The 20,506-nt window shown below is 48.3% G+C and overlaps 1 protein-coding gene across 2 annotated transcripts in view; it reads left to right on the top strand.

Moving 5' to 3' along the window:
* Positions 1–20,506, top strand: part of LOC136612804 (chromaffin granule amine transporter-like) — a 96,107-nt gene that overhangs the window by 64,599 nt on the left and 11,002 nt on the right. For both annotated transcript variants that reach the window (XM_066593493.1, XM_066593492.1), the window contains 3 exons: positions 10,545–10,588; positions 10,683–10,743; positions 11,087–11,182. In XM_066593493.1, coding sequence (XP_066449590.1) covers positions 10,545–10,588; positions 10,683–10,743; positions 11,087–11,182 — 201 coding nt within the window. The remainder of the gene's footprint in view (positions 1–10,544; positions 10,589–10,682; positions 10,744–11,086; positions 11,183–20,506) is intronic.

Here is a 20,506-nt window from a genome sequence, read left to right on the forward strand (position 1 = left end):
GTACATGTGGATCAAAGTTACCACCTGGAGCGTCAACTTCTCTTTTAGCACAATGCGGTGTTGGATTCTTACCCTCAGTGTAGTCTTCATATTGCACATTTGATTGTATTAATTTGTTCTGATCCCTGATACAGGGTGGCTAGTGTACAGTAGTCAAAGGTGTGTGTTAGAGGAATTGTACCACATTATAGCATGTAAAGGATATGCAAGATCATGAGTTCTTTCAGTGCGAAGTGTGGATCCAAGTGGGCTTTCCTTCAAGCTTGACTGCAGTTGGGGTGGTGAGCAACATCTGGTAAGGACATTCAAACAGGGTTTCTCTCTCAAACTTTTTTACATAGACCCTGTCACCTGGTTTCAGATTGTGACACTCATCTGTAGGACCTTGGAGAAAAGCAGAGACTGCAGAATGCATTATTGACAATTCCTTGGAGAGACCTATGACAACATTAACCCCTTCACGACCAAGGACGTACCGGTACGTCCTGTGGCCGCGGGGTATGAATGAAAAGAGGTTGCGATGCAACCTCTCTTCATACAGTGTGGGCGTCAGCTGTTTATAACAGCTGACACCCGCGGGCAATAGCCGCGAGCGGCCGCGCGGCCGATCGCGGCTATTAACCATTTAAATGCCGCTGTCAATTCTGACAGCGGCATTTAAATCCCCTGAACGATGTTCGGGGGTCCCGCACGGCCCCCCCGCGGTGAGATCGGGGGAGCCGTGCAGGTGTCATGGCAGCCGGGGGCCTAATGAAAGGCCCCAGGGCTGCCTTAACAGACTGCCTATGAAGCCATCCACACAGGGTGGCTTGATAGACTGCCTGTCAAAAAGCAGTATGACGTAATGCTATAGCATTACGTCATACTGCAGGAGCGATCAAAGCATCGCATCTTAAAGTCCCCCAGGGGGACTTCAAAGTAATGTAAAAAAAACAATCAATAGTTTTTTTTAATTAAAAAAAAAAAAAAGTTGTAAAAGTTTAAATCACCCCCCTTTTGTCATATCTATTATTAAAAAATCTAAATAATAAATTAAAAATATGTATTTGGTATCGCCGCGTCCGTAAACGTCCGAACTATCAAAGTAGTGCATTATATTTCCCGCACGGTGAACGTCGTCCGAAAAAAAAATAAAAGAACGCCAGAAATGCACTTTTTTAGTTACCCTGTCTCCCAGAAAAAATGCAACAAAAAGCGATCAAAAAGTCGTATGTATTCCAAAATGGTACCAACGTAAACTACAGGACATCCCGCAAAAAATGAGACCTTGCTCAACTACGTCGACGCAAAAATAAAAAAGTTATTGTGCGCACAAAATGACCGCAGGAAATAATTGAAAAAAATTTAATGTCTTTGAAAAAAAAAAAGAGGAGTATAGTGAAAAAAAAACTATACAAGTTTGGTATCCTAGTAATCGTACCGACCCATAGAATAAAGTTATCATGTCGTTTTTGTTGCCGTTTGTGCGCCGTAAAAACAAGACGCACTAAAAGATGGCGAAATGTCGTTTTTTCCCCATTTTACTCCACTTAGAATTTTTTAAAAGTTTTTCAGTACATTATATGGTACTTTAAATAGCACTATTGAAAAATAAAACTCGTCCCGCAAAAAACAAGCCCTCATACAGCGATGTCGATGGATAAATAAAGGAGTTACGATTTTTTTAAAGGGGGGAGGAAAAAACGAAAATGGAAACAGAAAAATTGCCGTGTCATTAAGGGGTTAACAAGAAAATCATTCCCCAAACTCAGCTACTGTGGCATGTACCCTCCGGAGAAAAAGAAAAACTAATGGAAGACACTCAATTCAAGATTTGCCCATTTCCTCCATTGTCTTTTGTATCTACTTTCCCACAACTCCGTGGATGGTAGGGTGTGTGAAAAGCCTGGAATATACCCAAAGCAGACATGATGTGTTACATTATTTCACCTGTGAAGTGTGTACCTTTGTTTGACTCAATCACTTCCGGTACCCCATATCTGCAGATTACCTCATTCATGAGCTTCTGTGTGGTTACCTGCTTATTTACTTTGGTAACAGGGTAGGTCTCCAACCTGAAAAACATCAACAACAACAAGCACATATTCATGCTTCCCAACAAGTGGGAGCTGAGTGTAGCCAATTTGCAATCCCTGAAATGGGTAGAGTGGTCTAGGCAAGTGTGATGTGGCAAATTTACTTCTGCCCTGTTGCTTTACGGCAAAGATCATGCAAAATTGGACAAATGATGCAGCAGCTACAGAAAACCCAGGAGCAACTCGTCCTCGTTCAAGCATCGACATCATTGCTGCTTTAAGAGGTGCGTCTTTCCGTGCATCAGCAGGGCCATCATGGGGCACAGGGACCGTGGTAGGCAAGTGCTGTTGACTGTTCACCATATGCCGTCCCTTTTTAGTCCATTTTTCCTTTTCTTCCTTGCTGGCTTGTAACTGTAAAGTCCTTAGTATATCAAAGTCCAAGTTTTTATCAAAGTCCAAAGTTTTTATCAAAGTCCAAGTTTTTATCAAAGTCCAAAGTTATTGTTAAATTCTTCTTTTCTTCCACGGCTTGAGGGCCGCTGCCTTTGCTGTGTGGCCTGTGATGGCGTTGCCTCTTGTTTCTCCGGTGTAGGAATTGGTGTGAGCTTTCCACCTTGTCAGGTAGAAGTAGGGCCTCCGTGAGACCCTGCCCGCTGCATCATTCTTAATTGGCTGTCCTGCTGAGGTAAAAAAACTGTCTGGCCTTCCATGTTGGGCCGTAATCATGAGCTATGCCAAATGCATACCGGGAGTCAGTGTAAATGTTTGCCGTCTTACCTTCTACCACTCTACACGCCTCAGTGATGGCCTTTTTAGTTCCACTTCTTGTACTGCGACATGCGGAGGCATTCTGCTTTTAGGACATCTTGTTGTGTAACCACTGCATATCCAGTGTGGAGTCGTCAATCACCCTGGGTACCATCTATAAAAAACAACTCAAAATATGCATTATTAACAAGGGCTTTCAGTAACCTTTTTAAAACTTAAATTTTCTTGTTGCATCAATGCTGGACAATCATGCTGATATTCTATTTGAAAAAGATCAGAACCTTGTTGCAAAAAATTTTAAAAATTTAAAAATGGCTTGCAAAAAATGTAAAAATGGCTGATTTGCAATACCTAGATCACCTATGCCTTCTCCTCCCCCCTTTGAACCAGGGTACTCAATTGGAACAAGAGTACCTGAGTTCAAGGTAGTACAACATTGTAAAAAGATTTGATGGATGCAGATAAGGCCTGTAAGATGTTAGCACCAATAACAGAGACATGAGTTACATCAGGGCAGAATAATCTACAAACGCCTATTAATATTGGAAATGTGATATTCCTTTAAGCAAATTCATTATTAATCTGATCCTGCCTGCAATGTCTTATCAAATTTGAGAGAGAGAAAAAAAAAAAAAAAAAACTTTTACTAGCTGCTCAAGATCCTCACCCCCTCCCTTGTGGACAAGAGGGATGAAACATTACGTACTATTACATCATCTAGCTCCACCCCCTCGATATTGGCTGCGTGCGTCTTTTTTCACAGCTTCATTTCATCTGTACAGTCTAAGCATCCACATCACAACCAAGCAAAGTCCCATGCATGGGTGGGACCTCCATCCCTAGTCAATATCTGCATCACACATCCCACATTCACCACAGCCCGAACACGGGTCACTAACTCTCATCCATCCATGCGCTCAAGTTTGCTCCGTCACCCCCTTTGAAGGTGTACCAGAACATACAGATGCACAGACAAAAAGTGTAACAAACAAACATACATCAGTTGAAAAACATTGAGGTGAGTGCTATAATGTTATAAAGTACATGATTCTATTGAGATGAGATTGTGAATGAGCGCTATTTTTGACAAATTATGTGAAAAAAATTTTGCTGAGTGACTGAGACATTCTATCTTTCTTATTTACTGAAGCTATTATATGCTGTATTAAACACTAAAGTATTTTAGAATCTGTGGGTATCTTTCTGCACCCCTTGTCTTTCTTTCTCTGTATTTGACCCTGAGCTGAGAGTCAAGTCTGAATGCCCCCACCTTTGTAAAACCAACTGAACAGAGTTGTTTTAGTTTAACTATTCCCTGCATTTGAACTCATAAATAACACATATCCTGGGACCTTGCAACATTCATTTTCAACCCCTGTATTCTTAAAAGCCCCCACAGGATGTGAGTGGGATAAACTTCCTTACACCTGTCCAAGACGTGTCCATTTGTGACCTCAGAACCCAGTAAGAATATACCTTAGAAATTGCTATATTTCCTGCCTACTAAGACAGTATAATTAATTAAATTCATTTCAAGCTTCCATTCCATTTAAGCAAGCAAAGATATTTTCCAGGGTTATTATTGCATTTTCTCTGCTTTGTTATCGCTTGACCTTGTAAACAAGACACAGACTGCAGCTTTAGGTAAACAATCTTTCTCATCTAAAAGCAAGCTTAGTTAACTATTTGCACATACAGTATATACATATATACACACATATATATCTATATCTATTATCTATCTTGTATTATACACCTTTTCTTCTTTCTCTCTGCCAACAAATCACATGCATTGTAACTTTCCTCTCGACTTTGCTTGTTCCCCATACTTCTCTCCCTACCTAGCTGCCAATATAACCTTCAATAGACACTCTCCCGACACCCTCTTGATCACTTACTGTACTTTCCAACATTTCACTTACGGATACTTTCTTAATACGTGTACATACTTAACTTTCTCTGACTGTCTCTCTCTCCTCCTCACTCCAGCACTTTCTAGCAAACCTTGGTCTTCCAAGGCACGCTTCTTGGTCCTAAAGACCTCCTCCCAGACACCATACTGTAATCTACCGTGCGGGTCCTTGTTACACATTTTCATAAGTTTTCTTACATTTTACAAATTGGGACTCTCCTCCACCAATTGATCCGCACGGCGGCAGCCCTTGAGGGGCTCTGTCTTCTTTAATAAGATCTTACGCATATTAGAACAACAACAACAATAATAATAATAACACGCTCCATAGAGTGCATCCTTCTGACCCGAATTGTCAGCCCCTTATATATGGCAAAACAACCGAAGGCATCTTCTTCTATGGAACCAGTCCCAAAGAGTGCATCCCTCTCCTTAGCTAAACCATTAACAACTAAAACAACCGAGGGTTCCTTCTTCTGTGAGACCAAATGAAAAAGAAAGAGGAAAAAAAATTCTCCAGATACAACAAACAACCTTCACTTTTGCTAGAACGCTACGGACTTCAACAACAAATAGACTACAGACTAGTTTCTGGGTGAGCGATTGGTGCGCATATCACGGTCAGTGGTCCATGACGGCAAACCCGAAGCCCACACGAGTTACCGTGTAGAACTCTTAACCCAACCCGTCCGGTCACAAAACACAGATAGTCCCTCCTGCTGCAAGACTCGCAGTGTAAAACACAACATAAATATATGCCGGTCTTACCTGGAGTTCTGTGAGTTGATCAGGCTCGGTTTGCAGCAGGACGGCTTCCCCGTGGCGTGGATCCGGGTGGAATGCGTTGTACGGCTCCGGTTTTACCGCCCCACGTTGGGCGCCAAATTGTCAGGGTAAAATTCTAAGTACAGCACCAATCAGGCCCACCCCACTTGCCCCGCTGCCGGCGGTAAAGAAGAAAACACCACACGGAGGTCTGGTATAATTCCTCACACGGGGACATGACTGCGCTGCGCCCCTTTATTACAGATTACATGAGATCTTATACCCTTTGGTCTCATCACTAGAAATGGGTGATGGGCTCATTGGCTAAAATTCACAGCATAACCATATATGGGAAGTCCGGATTTCCGGCCTGAGACAGTGAAAGTTCAGATGCATAGTTGAACGGTCTTCATCTAGATATGGCGCTTCTGGGAAAACGGCCAAGTACACGCGGCCTTCGTGTCTGGTTATTCCTTGTGTTCAAGATACATTTTGTCTTCGCCTTGCAAGGCCTCTTGGCATATCTGATATAAGGCGAAGTATTAAGTTTTTCATAGAGTTAGTACATATGAGAATAAAGTTAGTATACATATAAAAAGAAAGGCACATAACTATATCTATATAAATGTATATATTCCAGTGTTTTCTTTTCTACCTACAAGGATATATATGTATCCTTCTCACAGGTGTCGGCTGTCAGAGTTCAAACACAGCTGACACTTGCCGCATATGGAGTTGGCTCAGCTCCCCGAACCTACTTTATACAAACCCCGTGCACATGTAACTTGTGTGCACATTGGATGTTGCCAAGGAGTTAAAGGGAGCCTGCAGATTCGTGTTGCTCTATTCACGACCAGCATGAAATACTGACAGGCTCACACATAGCAAAGAATTACGTTTTATTCTGAAGTACTGCAGAATACCGTCATATGTTATCTGTAAAGGCTTGGCTTAAAGCTCCTGGGCCCCAATGCAAACTCCATAACAGATCTCCACCCGCCAGTCACCTCACAACAATATTCAGTCTGTCTCTTTCTTCTTATCTTTCCCTCCTCCTTTAAACATGCTGTCATATCCCGATTACTAAAGAAACCAACTGTTCCCAACTGCTAACCCGTCTCTAATGTTCTCTTCATCTCCAAACTTGTGGTCTTCTCTTGACTCGTTACAGTTCTAGTTTTCGTCCTCTATATTCTACAAAAACCATTCTTACCATAAATTATCTTCTAGTGGCCAAATCGAGTGGTGACCACTCTCTACTGATCCTTCTGGATCGGTGTTCAATACTGCAGATCACTACATTCTCCTGAATATGCTCCATGTGCTTTCCTGGTTTTCCTCATACCTTCCTGACCACTCCTCCGCTTGCTGTTGGGGTTCCTCAGGGTTCAGGCCTCAGTCCCTTCCTCTTTTCCACCTAAGTAAAGTCCCCTGGTGCAAGCACCGAGTCATGATTGACTCCTAGGATGACATCACATTGTGATGTTTTCTTGGCAGACTGTTTATGCGGGGTGGTTTGTAGAGATGAGCGAGCACCAAAATGCTTGGGTGCTCGTTACTCGAGTCGGACTTCCCGCGATGCTCGAGGGTTCGTTTCGAGTAACGAACCACATTGAAGTCAATGGGCGACCCGAGCATTTTTGTATATCGCCGATGCTCGCTAAGGTTTTCGTTTGTGAAAATCTGGGCAATTCAAGAAAGTGATGGGAACGACACAGAAACGAATAGGGCAGGCGAGGGGCTACATGTTGGGCTGCATCTCAAGTTCCCAGGTCCCACTATTAAGCCACAATAGCAGCAAAAGTGGGCCCCCCCCCAACAATTTTTACTTCTGAAAAACCCTCATTAGCAAGGCACACCTTAGCTAAGCCCCACACTACCTCCAACTAAGCACAAGCACTGCCTGCATGACACTCCGCTGCCACTTCTCCTGGGTTACATGCTGCCTACCCTCCCCCCCCCCGCACGACCCAGTGTCCACAGCACACACCAAAGTGTCCCTGAGCAGCCTTCAGCTGCCCTCATGCCACACGCTGGCCTCACAGTCACACCACCCTCATGTCTATTTATAAGTGCGTCTGCCATGAGGAGGAACCGGAGGCACACACTGCAGAGGGTAGGCAGGGCCAGGCAGCGACCCTCTTTAAAAGGGGCGGGTGATAGCCCACAATGCTGTACAGAAGCAATGAGAACTCCAATCCTGTGCCACCTCCGTCAGGAGCTGCAAACGTGGGCATAGCAATGGGGAATCCATGTGCCACACAGTATTCATTCTGTCAAGGTGTCGCATAGCTCAATCCACACTGCAAGGGGAAAGCCGTCAGCGCTCTGCCCCCTACCCAAGTCAGTCAGTGCCTTTGTGCCAGACAGGTCAAACACCGCAATGGGAACTAAGTTTGCACCAACAGCATAGGGGGGTCCTAGGAAACCCAAGACGTGAATAAAAAATTGATCTGAGCGGCCAAACATGGCATAGGCCTCGGCCCACAGATTCAGCAATCCTAGGCTGGAAGCGGACTTTCACTGCACCCAGGACATAGGCCTCTGCACAAACCCTCAGCAATCGCGGTCCTACAGCGGACTCCAATGCTAGCGTAGCTGTGCACGTCTCATCAGCGCTGTATTGATCCTGTAGTTTGTCCCAATGCAGTACCCCGGATAGTAGAGCTAACGTCAGATTAAATACAGGTGGACTTCGGCCCACACTGCATGCCCCAGTCAGACTGGGGTTCTTTAAAAGTAGACACAGGCAGGTACAACTCCGTGTGGACCGACAGCATGGGTGGGTCCCAGAAAGCCACCGGCGTTACATAAATAAATCCCATTGCATTGCCCAGCACAGCTGAGGTAACGTCAGATTAAACGCAGGTGGGCTTCGGCCCACACTGCATGCCCCAGTCTGACCGGGGTTTTCAATACATAGACACTGGCAGGTACAAATCCGTAATGTGAAGAGGTTGCGTAGGAGAAGGAGGAGGAGGGTGGTTCAGTGGAGGAAGCATACACCGCCGCAGATACCAGCACCGAGCTGGGGCCCGCAATTCTGGGGGTGGGTAGGACGTGAGCGGTCCCAGGCTCTGACTCGGTCCCAGCCTCCACTAAATTCACCCAATGTGCCGTCAGGGAGATATAGTGGCCCTGCCCGCCTGTGCTTGTCCACGTGTCCGTTGTTAAGTGGACCTTGGCAGTAACCGCGTTGGTGAGGGCGCGTACAATGTTGCGGGAGACGTGGTCGTGCAGGGCTGGGATGGCACATCGGGAAAAGTAGTGGCGACTGGGAACCGAGTAGCGCGGGGCCGCCACCGCCATCATGTTTTTGAAAGCCTCCGTTTCCACAAGCCTATACGGCAGCATCTCCAGGCTGATCAATTTGGCTATGTGCACGTTTAATGCTTGAGCGTGCGGGTGCGTGGCGGCGTACTTGCGCTTGTGCTCCAACACTTGCGCTAGCGACGGCTGGATGCTGCGCTGAGAGACATTGCTGGATGGGGCCGAGGACAGCGGAGGTGAGGGTGTGGGTGCAGGCCGGGAGACGGTCGTGCCTGTGTCCTGAGAGGGGGGTTGGATCTCAGTGGCAGGTTGGGGCACAGGGGGAGAGGCAGTGGTGCAAACCGGAGGCGGTGAACGGCCTTCGTCCCACCTTGTGGGGTGCTTGGCCATCATATGCCTGTGCATGCTGGTGGTGGTGAGGCTGGTGGTGGTGGCTCCCTGGCTGATCTTGGCGCGACAAACCTTGCACAACACAGTTCGTCGGTCATCTGCACTCTCAGTGAAAACTGCCACACCTTTGAGCACCTCGGCCTCTGCAGGGTGGCACGGCGCGAGGGGGCGCTTTGGGAAACAGTTGGTGGATTATTCGGTCTGGCCCTGCCTCTTCTAACCTGCCCTGCTGCTGCACTTGCCTCCCCCTCTGAAGACCTGTCCTCAGTAGGCTTAGCAAACCAGGTGGGGTCAGTCACCTCATCGTCCAGCTGCTCTTCCTCCGAATCCTCTGTGCGCTCCTCCCTCGGACTTACTGCCCTTACTACTACCTCACTGATAGACAACTGTGTCTCATCACTCTCCCTATAGCAGCAGCATCAGCAGCACTTTCCCTGATCTCTCTCAGCGTGCATCTGTGGCAAGCCGCGGGCGGGGCAGATTTAAAGGAGATGTCCCGAGGCAGCAAGTGGGTCTATACACTTCTGTATGGCCATAATAATGCACTTTGTAATATACATTGTGCATTAATTATGAGCCATACAGAAGTTATAAAAAGTTTTTTACTTACCTGCTCCGTTGCTAGCGTCCTCGTCTCCATGGTGCCGACTAATTTTTGGCCTCCGATGGCCAAATTAGCCGCGCTTGCGCAGTCCGGGTCTTCAGCAGTCTTCTATGGAGCCGCTCGTGCCAGAGAGCGGCTCCGTGTAGCTCCGCCCCGTCACGTGCCGATTCCAGCCAATCAGGAGGCTGGAATCGGCAGTGGACCGCACAGAAGAGCTGCGGTCCACGAAGATAGAGGATCCCGGCGGCCATCTTCAGCAGGTGAGTATGAAGACGCCGGACCGCCGGGATTCAGGTAAGCGCTGTGCGGGTGGTTTTTTTAACCCCTGCATCGGGGTTGTCTCGCGCCGAACGGGGGGGGGGTTGAAAAAAAAACAAAACCCGTTTCGGCGCGGGACATCTCCTTTAAATACTCGGGTGCTATCTGATCTCCCCAGCCACTCACTGCAGGGGGGTGGGATAGGGCTGGAATGTCACAGGAGGAAGTTGTAATGCCTTCCCTGTGTTTCTATTGGCCAGAAAAGCGCGCAAATTTCTCAGGGAAGGAAATGTAATGGAGTCGAGCACCGCGTGGTGCTCGTCTCGAGTAACGAGCATCTCGAACACCCTAATACTCGAACAAGCATCAAGCTCGGACGAGTACGCTCGCTCATCTCTAGTGGTTTGCCATCTGGTATATTTATTGTCTGCCTCCAAGGACAGAGCCGACAACAGAAATAGACGAAAACTGCAGAGGGAGTTTAAATGTGCCCTTAGAGTTTGTCTTATCCAGTGTAGCGATACAGGTCATGGTCATCATCATTCTCGTTTGTCCACAGCTCTACAGCTCTGTATTCTGCGACCCGCCAAATTTTCCGCCGAGGTGAGTAAAACTTTATTTTCAAGAAAAAAGCAATAAAATGAGCCTAAAAACTAGATCCGGTGTTACAGGAAGTCATTGTGCTGTTCTTTCATAGAGCATTCCCCCGACACCCTACTTAAAACTCCTCAGTGACCCGTACATTATAGTGGCTGCCGGTAAGTTACAGCTGATCTGTTAATGGCTGTTGTGTAGATTTGTGTTCTGATTATTTAAAATATAAAGAGCTTATTAAAGTCATTGTCCGACCAATTAAAATTGTTTCACAATCTTCCTGGTTGCTGTTGACCAGGACATGTGACTGCTGCAGCCAATCACTAGCTGCAGAAGGTCACTGATGTGGCCAGTGATTGGCTGCAGCAGTCACATGTGCTGATCAAGAGCAACCAGGAAGAACAGAGAGGTTGTAAGGCAATTTTAGGTGGTGGGACAACCCTTTTATGTGTATTAGAGACTGGAAAGCTTATTCCTATAAACTGTATTCTGCCCTTTCCTTTCTAGGGGCTCTTAGCATTGCTAATATGGCTATTGGAGTTATGGAACCCACCCTGCCCATATGGATGATGGAAACTATGTGTTCGCCCGACTGGCAATTAGGTATGTGGGAACACTCAGGCAGGTTGGTTAAGAGGTGGAATGCACTTTGTGAGAAACAGTTACAGTCTTTTCTTGGGCAGCAAAGTGGCAACACAGTTGTCAGAACCGGCAACTCTCGGGGCCGCCGTGCCCGCACCACCGGTCCGGCCACCCGGGGTACAGGAGCGCGGCGCAGAGGTACCCCGGTTCTTGTGATCTCCCCGGGCCGCTGTAAGACTGGTCGCCGCCGGGTTGCTAGGGAGGCAGCTGGTGCTTCTAGTCACTTGACTACCAGGCTGGCTTCCCTAGTAACTGTCTGTACAGCTAGACTGGGGGCGTGCCCCCAGCACCGCCCTGATTAGCCCTGCTGCTGTCAGGCTCCCCGCCCCAATCAGCTTCTGGGGCGGGAGCGCTGACAGCATTTAAATAGGTGTGTTTTCCTCTCAGGCCTTGCCAGTGTTAGTTTGGTCTTCCAGCTGCACCCGCGTATTCTTTGACTCCTGTTTGTGACCCCGGCTTTCCTGACCTCTGCTTTTGGACCTTGACTACGTTTTTGCCTGACCCCCCTGTACTGCGCACCCTCCTGTTGCCGACCCGGATTGTCTGACCATTCTACCGTTGTTTGTCTTCAGTGTCTGTTTGTCTTCCCGTGTCCCGCTTCCCTAGTGAGGGTAGGGACCGCCGCCCAGTTGTCGCCCTGGGGGTTAGCCCAGGGGGGCAAGTAGGCAGGGACAGGGGTTGCGGGATATCTCAGGGACCCCCATATCCCGGACACTGTCCTGACAGTAACACTGGCCGAACGAAGGTCAGACCCTTGCATCCGCCCGGCAACTCTGAACCCCTCGATGGAGGCCATGGCAGCTGTAGCGAACCAGGTCCAGTTCCTTACGAACCTTGCCCAGGACCTAACAGCCCGCTTGCAGCGACAGGAACAAGCGGCAGCTGCAGGTCCCATGCAACCCGCTTCCGCTCCAGGAACAATGACAGAACCTCGAGCCACGCTTCCGGATTGTTTCTCCGGAGAGAGAGGTCAGTTTTTCGCATTTAGAGAGAGCTGCAAGCTCTACTTTGATCTCCGCCCCCACTCCTCTGGTACTGAATACCAGAAAGTGGGAATTGTAATTACCCGCCTGAGGGGAGAGCCCCAAAATTGGGCTTTCTCATTACCTGCTGGCTCTCCCGCCCGACTATCCCCTGACGCCTTTTTTTCCGCCTTGGGTCAAATTTATGACGAACCCGACCGTGCCGGCTACGCAGTCTCCAAGCTTCTGGCCCTGCGCCAGGGTTGCAAGATGGCGGAGGACTACTGTTCCCAATTCCGCCAGCACTGTACAGAATCCGGGTGGAATGATGCCGCCCTAAAAGACCTATTTTTGACCGGTCTGTCTGAGGGTCTGAAGGACCTACTCGTGGCCCACCCGGAGCCAAGAACCCTGGAGCAAGCCATGTCGCTGGCTATTCGGGCTGACCGACGTTTGAGGGCCAGACACGCCGCTCGGACCACTCCACTCCCCACGCCCACTTCTTCTACTGACCCGACTTTTCCACCTCCCACCACCGAGGCCATGGAGCTGGGAGCCCTGAACCCTAAGCAACGACGGGAAAATCGCCTGAAGAAGAACCTCTGCTTCTACTGTGGGGAGCCGGGTCACCGCATTGCTACCTGCGCCAAGAAGCCATGGCAGGGAAAACGTCCGCTCCTAGGCAGTTGTCCGGAGGACTGTCTAGGAGCCAAGGTACTCCCTGTGTTATCCAAAATGTTATTGCCTTGCACCCTAGAATTTCATGCTTTCCACCGTACTGGGCAAGCCTTTGTTGATTCTGGGGCTGCGGCAAATTTCGTTAACTTTAATTTCGTTGCTCAACTGTCCGGGGTTTTTTTACGTTTAGAGACCCCGATTCTGGTTTCAGGAGTGGACTCCACCCCATTGCAAGCAGGGGTGGTTAATCTGGTTACCCCTGAAGTAAGGTTTACTATAGGAGCCTTACACGTGGAAACCTGCACCTTTCTAGTGATGAGAGATTTGTCTGTGGACGTCGTCCTAGGCCTCCCCTGGCTCCGGGAGCACAACCCGGTAGTAAATTGGGACACGTTGGAACTGGTAAAGTGGGGTCCCCGCTGTGCCAACCACCTTTGTGCGGTGAAGATGGGAATCTCCACCTGCGAGGGGACCCCCCTACCAGAATACCTCTCCGAGTTTTCTGACGTGTTCTCCAAACAATTATCTGAAGCTCTGCCCCCTCATAGGGAATGGGACTGTAAAATAGACTTGATTCCTGGGGCCAAACTTCCTAAGGGCCGCATTTATAACGTTACGGTTCCTGAGAGAGAATCCATGAGGGACTATATCCAGGACAGCCTGGCCAAGGGGCACATCCGGCCCTCAGAATCCCCGGTGGGTGCCGGGTTTTTCTTCGTTGAGAAGAAGGATGGGGGTCTCCGGCCCTGTATTGACTATAGAGAGCTAAACAAAATCACAGTCCGAAACCAGTATGCTCTTCCACTCATTCCTGACCTCCTCAACCAGGTCGCTGGTGCCCGATGGTTTTCCAAACTTGATCTCAGGGGAGCATACAACCTCATCCGCATTCGGGAGGGGGATGAGTGGAAAACCGCCTTCAATACGTCCCTCGGGCATTTTGAATACCTAGTTATGCCTTTTGGATTGTGTAACGCCCCCGCCATTTTTCAGGGGTACATGAACTCAGTGTTTCAGGATATCATGGGGGTGTTCGTGGTTGTATATCTAGACGACATTTTGATTTTTTCCTCCGACTTGCCGAGTCACCATACTCACGTTCAGACTGTACTAGCTCGACTCAGACATAACAAGCTGTTTGCTAAACTCGAGAAATGTGTCTTCGGGGTACAAAAGATATCATTTTTGGGGTATATCATCACGCCATGCGACTTCCAGATGGATCCTGAAAAGGTGAAAGCCATCACGGAGTGGGCCCAGCCAGGGTCGTTGAAAGCCCTTCAACGCTTCCTCGGCTTCGCCAACTACTATCGCAAATTCATCAAAGACTTCTCCGTGGTGGCCAAACCTCTAACGGACCTCACCAGAAAGGGGGCAGATGTGAGGACCTGGTCTTCTGAGGCTCTGAGGGCCTTCGATACCCTAAAGGCGGCGTTCTCTTCTGCACCTGTCCTAGTACAACCGGATCTGTCCAGCCCTTTTTTGGTGGAGGTAGATGCCTCTGAGTTTGGTGTGGGAGCGGTACTGTCCCAAGGTCCCTCCACTCTCACCAACCTTAGACCGTGTGCCTATTTTTCTAGGAAGTTTTCTTCCACCGAACGGAACTATGATATAGGCAACCGGGAATTGCTGGCGATTAAGTGGGCTTTCGAAGAGTGGAGGCATTTTTTGGAAGGAGCCCATCACCAGATCACGGTACTCACAGACCATAAAAACCTCACCTATCTAGATTCCGCTAAGAGGTTAAATGCTCGGCAAGCCCGCTGGGCCTTGTTCTTCTCTCGGTTCAATTTTGTTGTTACCTATAGACCCGGTTCTAAGAATGTCAAGGCTGATGCCCTGTCTAGGAGCTTTGGTTCTCCGGAACCTGCCGAGCCGGAGCCTGAGAGCATTCTCTCCCCTGGGGTGGTCCTCGCTGCTGTCTCCTCCGACCTTTCACCTCTCATTCACGCCGCTCAACAATCTGCTCCTGAAGCCCTTCCGGAAGGCAAATTATTTGTCCCGTTGTCACTGAGATTGAAAGTGTTAGAGGAGACACATGCTTCAGTCCTAGCTGGACACCCCGGCATCAGGGGTACGCTGGAGTTAGTGTCCAGACTCTATTGGTGGCCGCACATGGCCAAGGAGGTACGGGGATTTGTGTCCGCGTGCCCGGTTTGCGCAAGGGGGAAGAATCTCAGGAGACGTCCTGAGGGTCCTCTTCTTCCCTTGCCCATTCCGTCCAGGCCATGGTCCCATTTGTCCATGGATTTTATTACTGATCTGCCATCCTCGCTGGGGAATACGGTCATCTGGGTAATAGTAGACCGTTTCTCTAAAATGTCACATTTTGTTCCGCTTTGCAAGTTGCCTAACGCCAAACTTCTGTCGGAAATGTTCATCAAGGAGATTGTTCGGTTACATGGGATCCCCGAGGACATTGTGTCAGATAGAGGGGTTCAGTTCGTCGCTCGCTTCTGGCGAGCCTTCTGTAAAAATCTAAACGTAAATTTGTCCTTCTCCTCCGCTTTCCATCCCGAGAGTAACGGACAAACGGAACGAATGAACCAAGAACTTATCCAGTATCTGCGACTGTTTGTCTCTGATAACCAGTATCAGTGGGTCAACTACTTACCTCTCGCCGAATTTGCTATCAACAACCATGTTAACTCGTCGACCCAAGTGTCACCTTTTTTTTGTAACTATGGGTTTCATCCCCGGTTCTCGCTTTCCACTCCTGTGGTCTCGAACAATCCGGCCGCCGACATATCCTCTGAGGAACTGTGCACAGTTTGGGCCCAGGTTCGTAAGAACCTTCAGGGTTCCCAAGAGAAACTGCGTAAATACGCAAATAAAAGATGTACCATCTCTGTACCTTTTGTAGTCGGGGAGCAAGTTTTGTTGTCATCCAAGAATCTGAGACTCAAGGTTCCCTCCCTGAAACTTGCTCCTCGGTTCATTGGCCCATTTACTGTTTCTCAGGTTATCAACCCGGTGTCATATAAGTTGGCACTTCCTGACCCCTGGAAGGTCCACAAGGTTTTTCACAAAAGCTTACTTAAGAAGTATGTGACTCCAGTTCTACCCACCCAGAACCCGCCTCCTCCTTCTCTGGTACAGGGGGAACTAGAGTATGAAGTAGAAAGGCTGGTGGATGCCCGACGGGTTAGAGGTGTGCTGCAGTACCTGGTCCACTGGAGAGGATTTGGCCCGGAGGATAGGACGTGGGTCCCTGCCAGGGACGTTCATGCGCCACGCCTAGTCCAGGCATTCCACAGGGCTTTCCCGCTTAAGCCCGCACCTGGCCATGGGGGTCCGGTGTCCCCCCGTAGAAGGGGGGGTACTGTCAGAACCGGCAACTCTCGGGGCCGCCGTGCCCGCACCACCGGTCCGGCCACCCGGGGTACAGGAGCGCGGCGCAGAGGTACCCCGGTTCTTGTGATCTCCCCGGGCCGCTGTAAGACTGGTCGCCGCCGGGTTGCTAGGGAGGCAGCTGGTGCTTCTAGTCACTTGACTACCAGGCTGGCTTCCCTAGTAACTGTCTGTACAGCTAGACTGGGGGCGTGCCCCCAGCACCGCCCTGATTAGCCCTGCTGCTGTCAGGCTCCCCGCCCCAATCAGCTTCTGGGGCGGGAGCGCTGACAGCATTTAAATAGGTGTGTTTTCCTCTCAGGCCTTGCCAGTGTTAGTTTGGTCTTCCAGCTGCACCCGCGTATTCTTTGACTCCTGTTTGTGACCCCGGCTTTCCTGACCTCTGCTTTTGGACCTTGACTACGTTTTTGCCTGACCCCCCTGTACTGCGCACCCTCCTGTTGCCGACCCGGATTGTCTGACCATTCTACCGTTGTTTGTCTTCAGTGTCTGTTTGTCTTCCCGTGTCCCGCTTCCCTAGTGAGGGTAGGGACCGCCGCCCAGTTGTCGCCCTGGGGGTTAGCCCAGGGGGGCAAGTAGGCAGGGACAGGGGTTGCGGGATATCTCAGGGACCCCCATATCCCGGACACTGTCCTGACAACAGTCTTTAAATGTGGCAACACAGTCATTGCCCAACAGCCTGCAAGGGATCAAGTTACAGTCTTCTCAGACACACAGAAGGTTTTGTGTGGCTACGGGGTTACAATCATCAATACACCCGGATAATCACTCATAGTATTTTTGGGTAATGAGGCTTCCAGTCTCTCAGCAATGCACTGATTCCACCACCAGGAAGGTCCAGGCTTTTCTGTAGCTCACATTGGTTGCACCCAAACTCTCTCTCAAAGAGGTCTTGTACTTGCTACCGCACTCCACAATGGCTTCTCACATGACCACACTAGGGTGCAAGATCTTGCCATTTGTACTACCAATAGGCTCCTCCCTGCGGGGTTAGTCATGACCTACCATTCGTTGACAAATTTGCATGCCTTGCCCAGTACAGTGACCAGTAATACAAACCTTAAAAATGGCCACTAGACTGGGATCAAGACCATGCACACAGTGTCCACGACACCACGAACGGGTCTGTACATAAACCAGATGAAAACAGTGGCACATGAAACATTAGTGGCCACTACACTCCCCATAAATAAAGAAGGCTAATACTGCACATGTTATGCCAAACTGACTGCCGCGATCTTGGTTAATAAAAGACACTTTATAGCATGCAATAGGATACGTGAATAATTAACAATTAAAGGGTTTGTGGGCAATTCTTAGAAATAATCCACTATGATAAGCTGATCATGGCATGCTAATTTGTTGGGACCTCTAATGATCACCTGCAATCTGTATTCAGTTTCCCTACAGCACCGCTAGAGGTGGAATTAAGTATTACACGGTTGACATTAAAATCAATGGGGTGTCCATGTAATACAAGAATGTGCTAAGTCCACTTTGTTGTGGAAAACCACAGCACTTCCAAAAAAGCTTTGCTCTGGAGCTTCCAGGTAATGGAAATCTCAAAGCAGTCAAGAAGGGTTCGGAGCTTTACTACTGGACTGGAGTGTCCATTAACGTGGGGTATTAGTTTAGGTGGATTTCGGTTTACAGACCTCACCAACCTTATTGCAAGACACGTCAAGACAACTAAAGGTGGAACTTGATATCCTCTTCTTTGACCCATAAGAGCTTCTGGACCCACGCAGTCTGTTGAGTTTCCATCTGAACGATGTACGAGAAGAACAGGAAATTGATGTATTTTTGGACGACTGTCGTACAGAGCGGTGACTGCTCAGTATCACATTAAACGTCTCCTGGAAATCAAACCACTTAATCAAGCTCCAGACTCCACAATCTCATTAGAGAAGCATTAACAACTTAAACCAAGATTTCCTAAGGTCTTGCCTATAATTATATCACTGTACACCCTGTTAGCTGAAAGGATTACACAGAGGCTGGAATATTTAACCATTTCTTCAGTGATGGGTCTAATCAAGAAAAGACGAAGTAGTCACCGTAGTTAAAGGCCCATATGGACATACAGTATATAAGGACTGGAGATGGCTCAATGACGTGGAAAGCCAATGCGGGTCCATACCAAAGGGAAGGACCAGTGATTTTGCGTCATCTGAGTATGATATCCAGCACTTATAATCAAGGCCATTTAGTACCACAGGGGCCCAGTGCACAGGTGTCATCCGTGGGTCCCCTGCCTCTGTCCTCTGCTTCATGTTGTCACCCTCCACCCTGAACTTTCCTGTGCCTTCAAAAAATTATAAAAACATACTGCGACCCTCCATTGAAAGCTAAATCGGTCTCATGTGCTCCTGGCAAAAAGCCCTGCCTCCTGACTCCTTCTTGGAGCCCTGCCATCAATCTTCGCTCTTTGGGGTCTTCTGTTTACAGTCATGGGCAAAAGTTTTGAGACTGACATAAATTTTGGCTTTCACAAAGTTTGCTGCTTCGTTCAGATGTTTCTATGGGTACTGAAGTACAATCATAAGCATTTCATACGCTTTTAAACTTTTATTGACAAGTACATCAGGTTTAGGCAAAGACTCAATATTTACAATGTTGACCGTTTTTTTTTCTCAAGACTTCTGCAGTTCACCCTGGCATGCAGGATATCAGCTTCTAGCCCACACCCTGACTCATGAGAACCCATTCCTGGTAAAGGTAAAGTCCCCTGGTGCAAGCTCTGAGTCATCACTGACTCCTAGGGTGAAGTCACACAGTGACGTTTTCTTGGCAGACTGCTTTTGCGGGGTGGTTTGCCATTGCCTTCCCCAGTCATCTTTTTACCCCCCAGCAAGCTGGGTACTCATTTTACCGACCTCAGAAGTATGGAAGGCTGAGTCAACCTTGAGCCGGCTACCTAAACCAAGCAGAGATTGAACTCGCAAACTTCTGAATTTCTGCTGCCAAAATTGTGAGTGAGCCCACACATGAATGTTCTCTCGATACTGTTCCTTTGACAGGGGGCTTCATCAGAGAAAATACTGTACAGTGATTGGACTGCAGAGGACTGGGGTAAAGTTATTTTCTCGAGTCAAGCTCCTTTGAGGTTGTTTGGAACATCTGGAAAAATGATTGCCCAAAGAAGAAAAGGTGAGCGCTCCCATGAGTCCTGAGTCATGCCAACAGTAAAGCATCCGGAGACCATTCATGTGTGGGGTGACTTTTCATCCATGGGAGTGGGATCACTCACAATTTTGCATAAGAACCCTGCCATGAAGAAAGAATGGGACCTAACAATTCTCCCAAAGCCACTTCTCTCGATCATCCAGGAGCAATCTGGTGATGAACAATGCTTTTTCCAGCATGATGCAGCCCATGTCACAAGGCAAAACTGGTAACTAAGTGGGTCAGTGAACAAAACATTAAAATTCTGTGTCAATAGCCAGGAAACGCCCCAGATCTGTGGTCAATCCTCACAAAAGCAGGTGGACAAACAGAAGCACAGAAGTTGTGATAAACGCCAAGCACTGATTAGGAAGAATGGGCTGTTATTGGTCAGGAATTGGCCCAGAAGCGGATATCCAGCATGGCAGGACGAACTGCAGAAATCTTGAGAAAAAAGTGTCAAAATTGTAAATAAACTTAAAACCTTATGAAATGCTTAGAATTATACTTCAGTAACCAAAGAAACAGAAAGGTCTAAAAACAACTGCGGCAGCAAACTTTGTATAAGCCAAAATCTGTGTCAATCTCAAAATTTTTGGAAGCATCTGTACATGATTGCTGAGCCAATAGATGCAGCTGCATTGATCCCCTTTATTCACTGCATAGCTCTTCTGTCTTTTCCTTGATCTCAGCTGGGCACCCGATCTCCTCCTGCTAGATTGCAGGAGCTTTATGCCATACACTGATCTGATTTCTGCAGGAAGCAGACAGCTCCATTTGCACTGCAGTGGCCAGGCTTGGTATTACAGGCAAAGTTCTCATTCACTCCAATTTGAACTTTGCCTGCAGTGGGAACGGAGCGGTCTACTTGCTACAGAAATCAGCTTAGTGTGTAAGCAAACCAGCCCAGTGATTAGCTGATTCCTGGTGGCCTTCTGCTGATCTGCTATTGGTGGCCTATTATGAGAACAGTGGTTTACAACTGGACAGCCCCTTTAATGTCTTCAACGTATGATAGGCCATCAATGTGTAAACAGTGAGGGTCCAACCACTTTTGATCAACCCTCCACCAATTGATAATTTTTCCTTCTTATCACGACCATGCATGGATGGAGAATTGCTCTTGGGA

Source organism: Eleutherodactylus coqui, chromosome 2 (assembly GCF_035609145.1).
Source record: "Eleutherodactylus coqui strain aEleCoq1 chromosome 2, aEleCoq1.hap1, whole genome shotgun sequence".
NCBI lineage: Eukaryota > Metazoa > Chordata > Amphibia > Anura > Eleutherodactylidae > Eleutherodactylus > Eleutherodactylus coqui.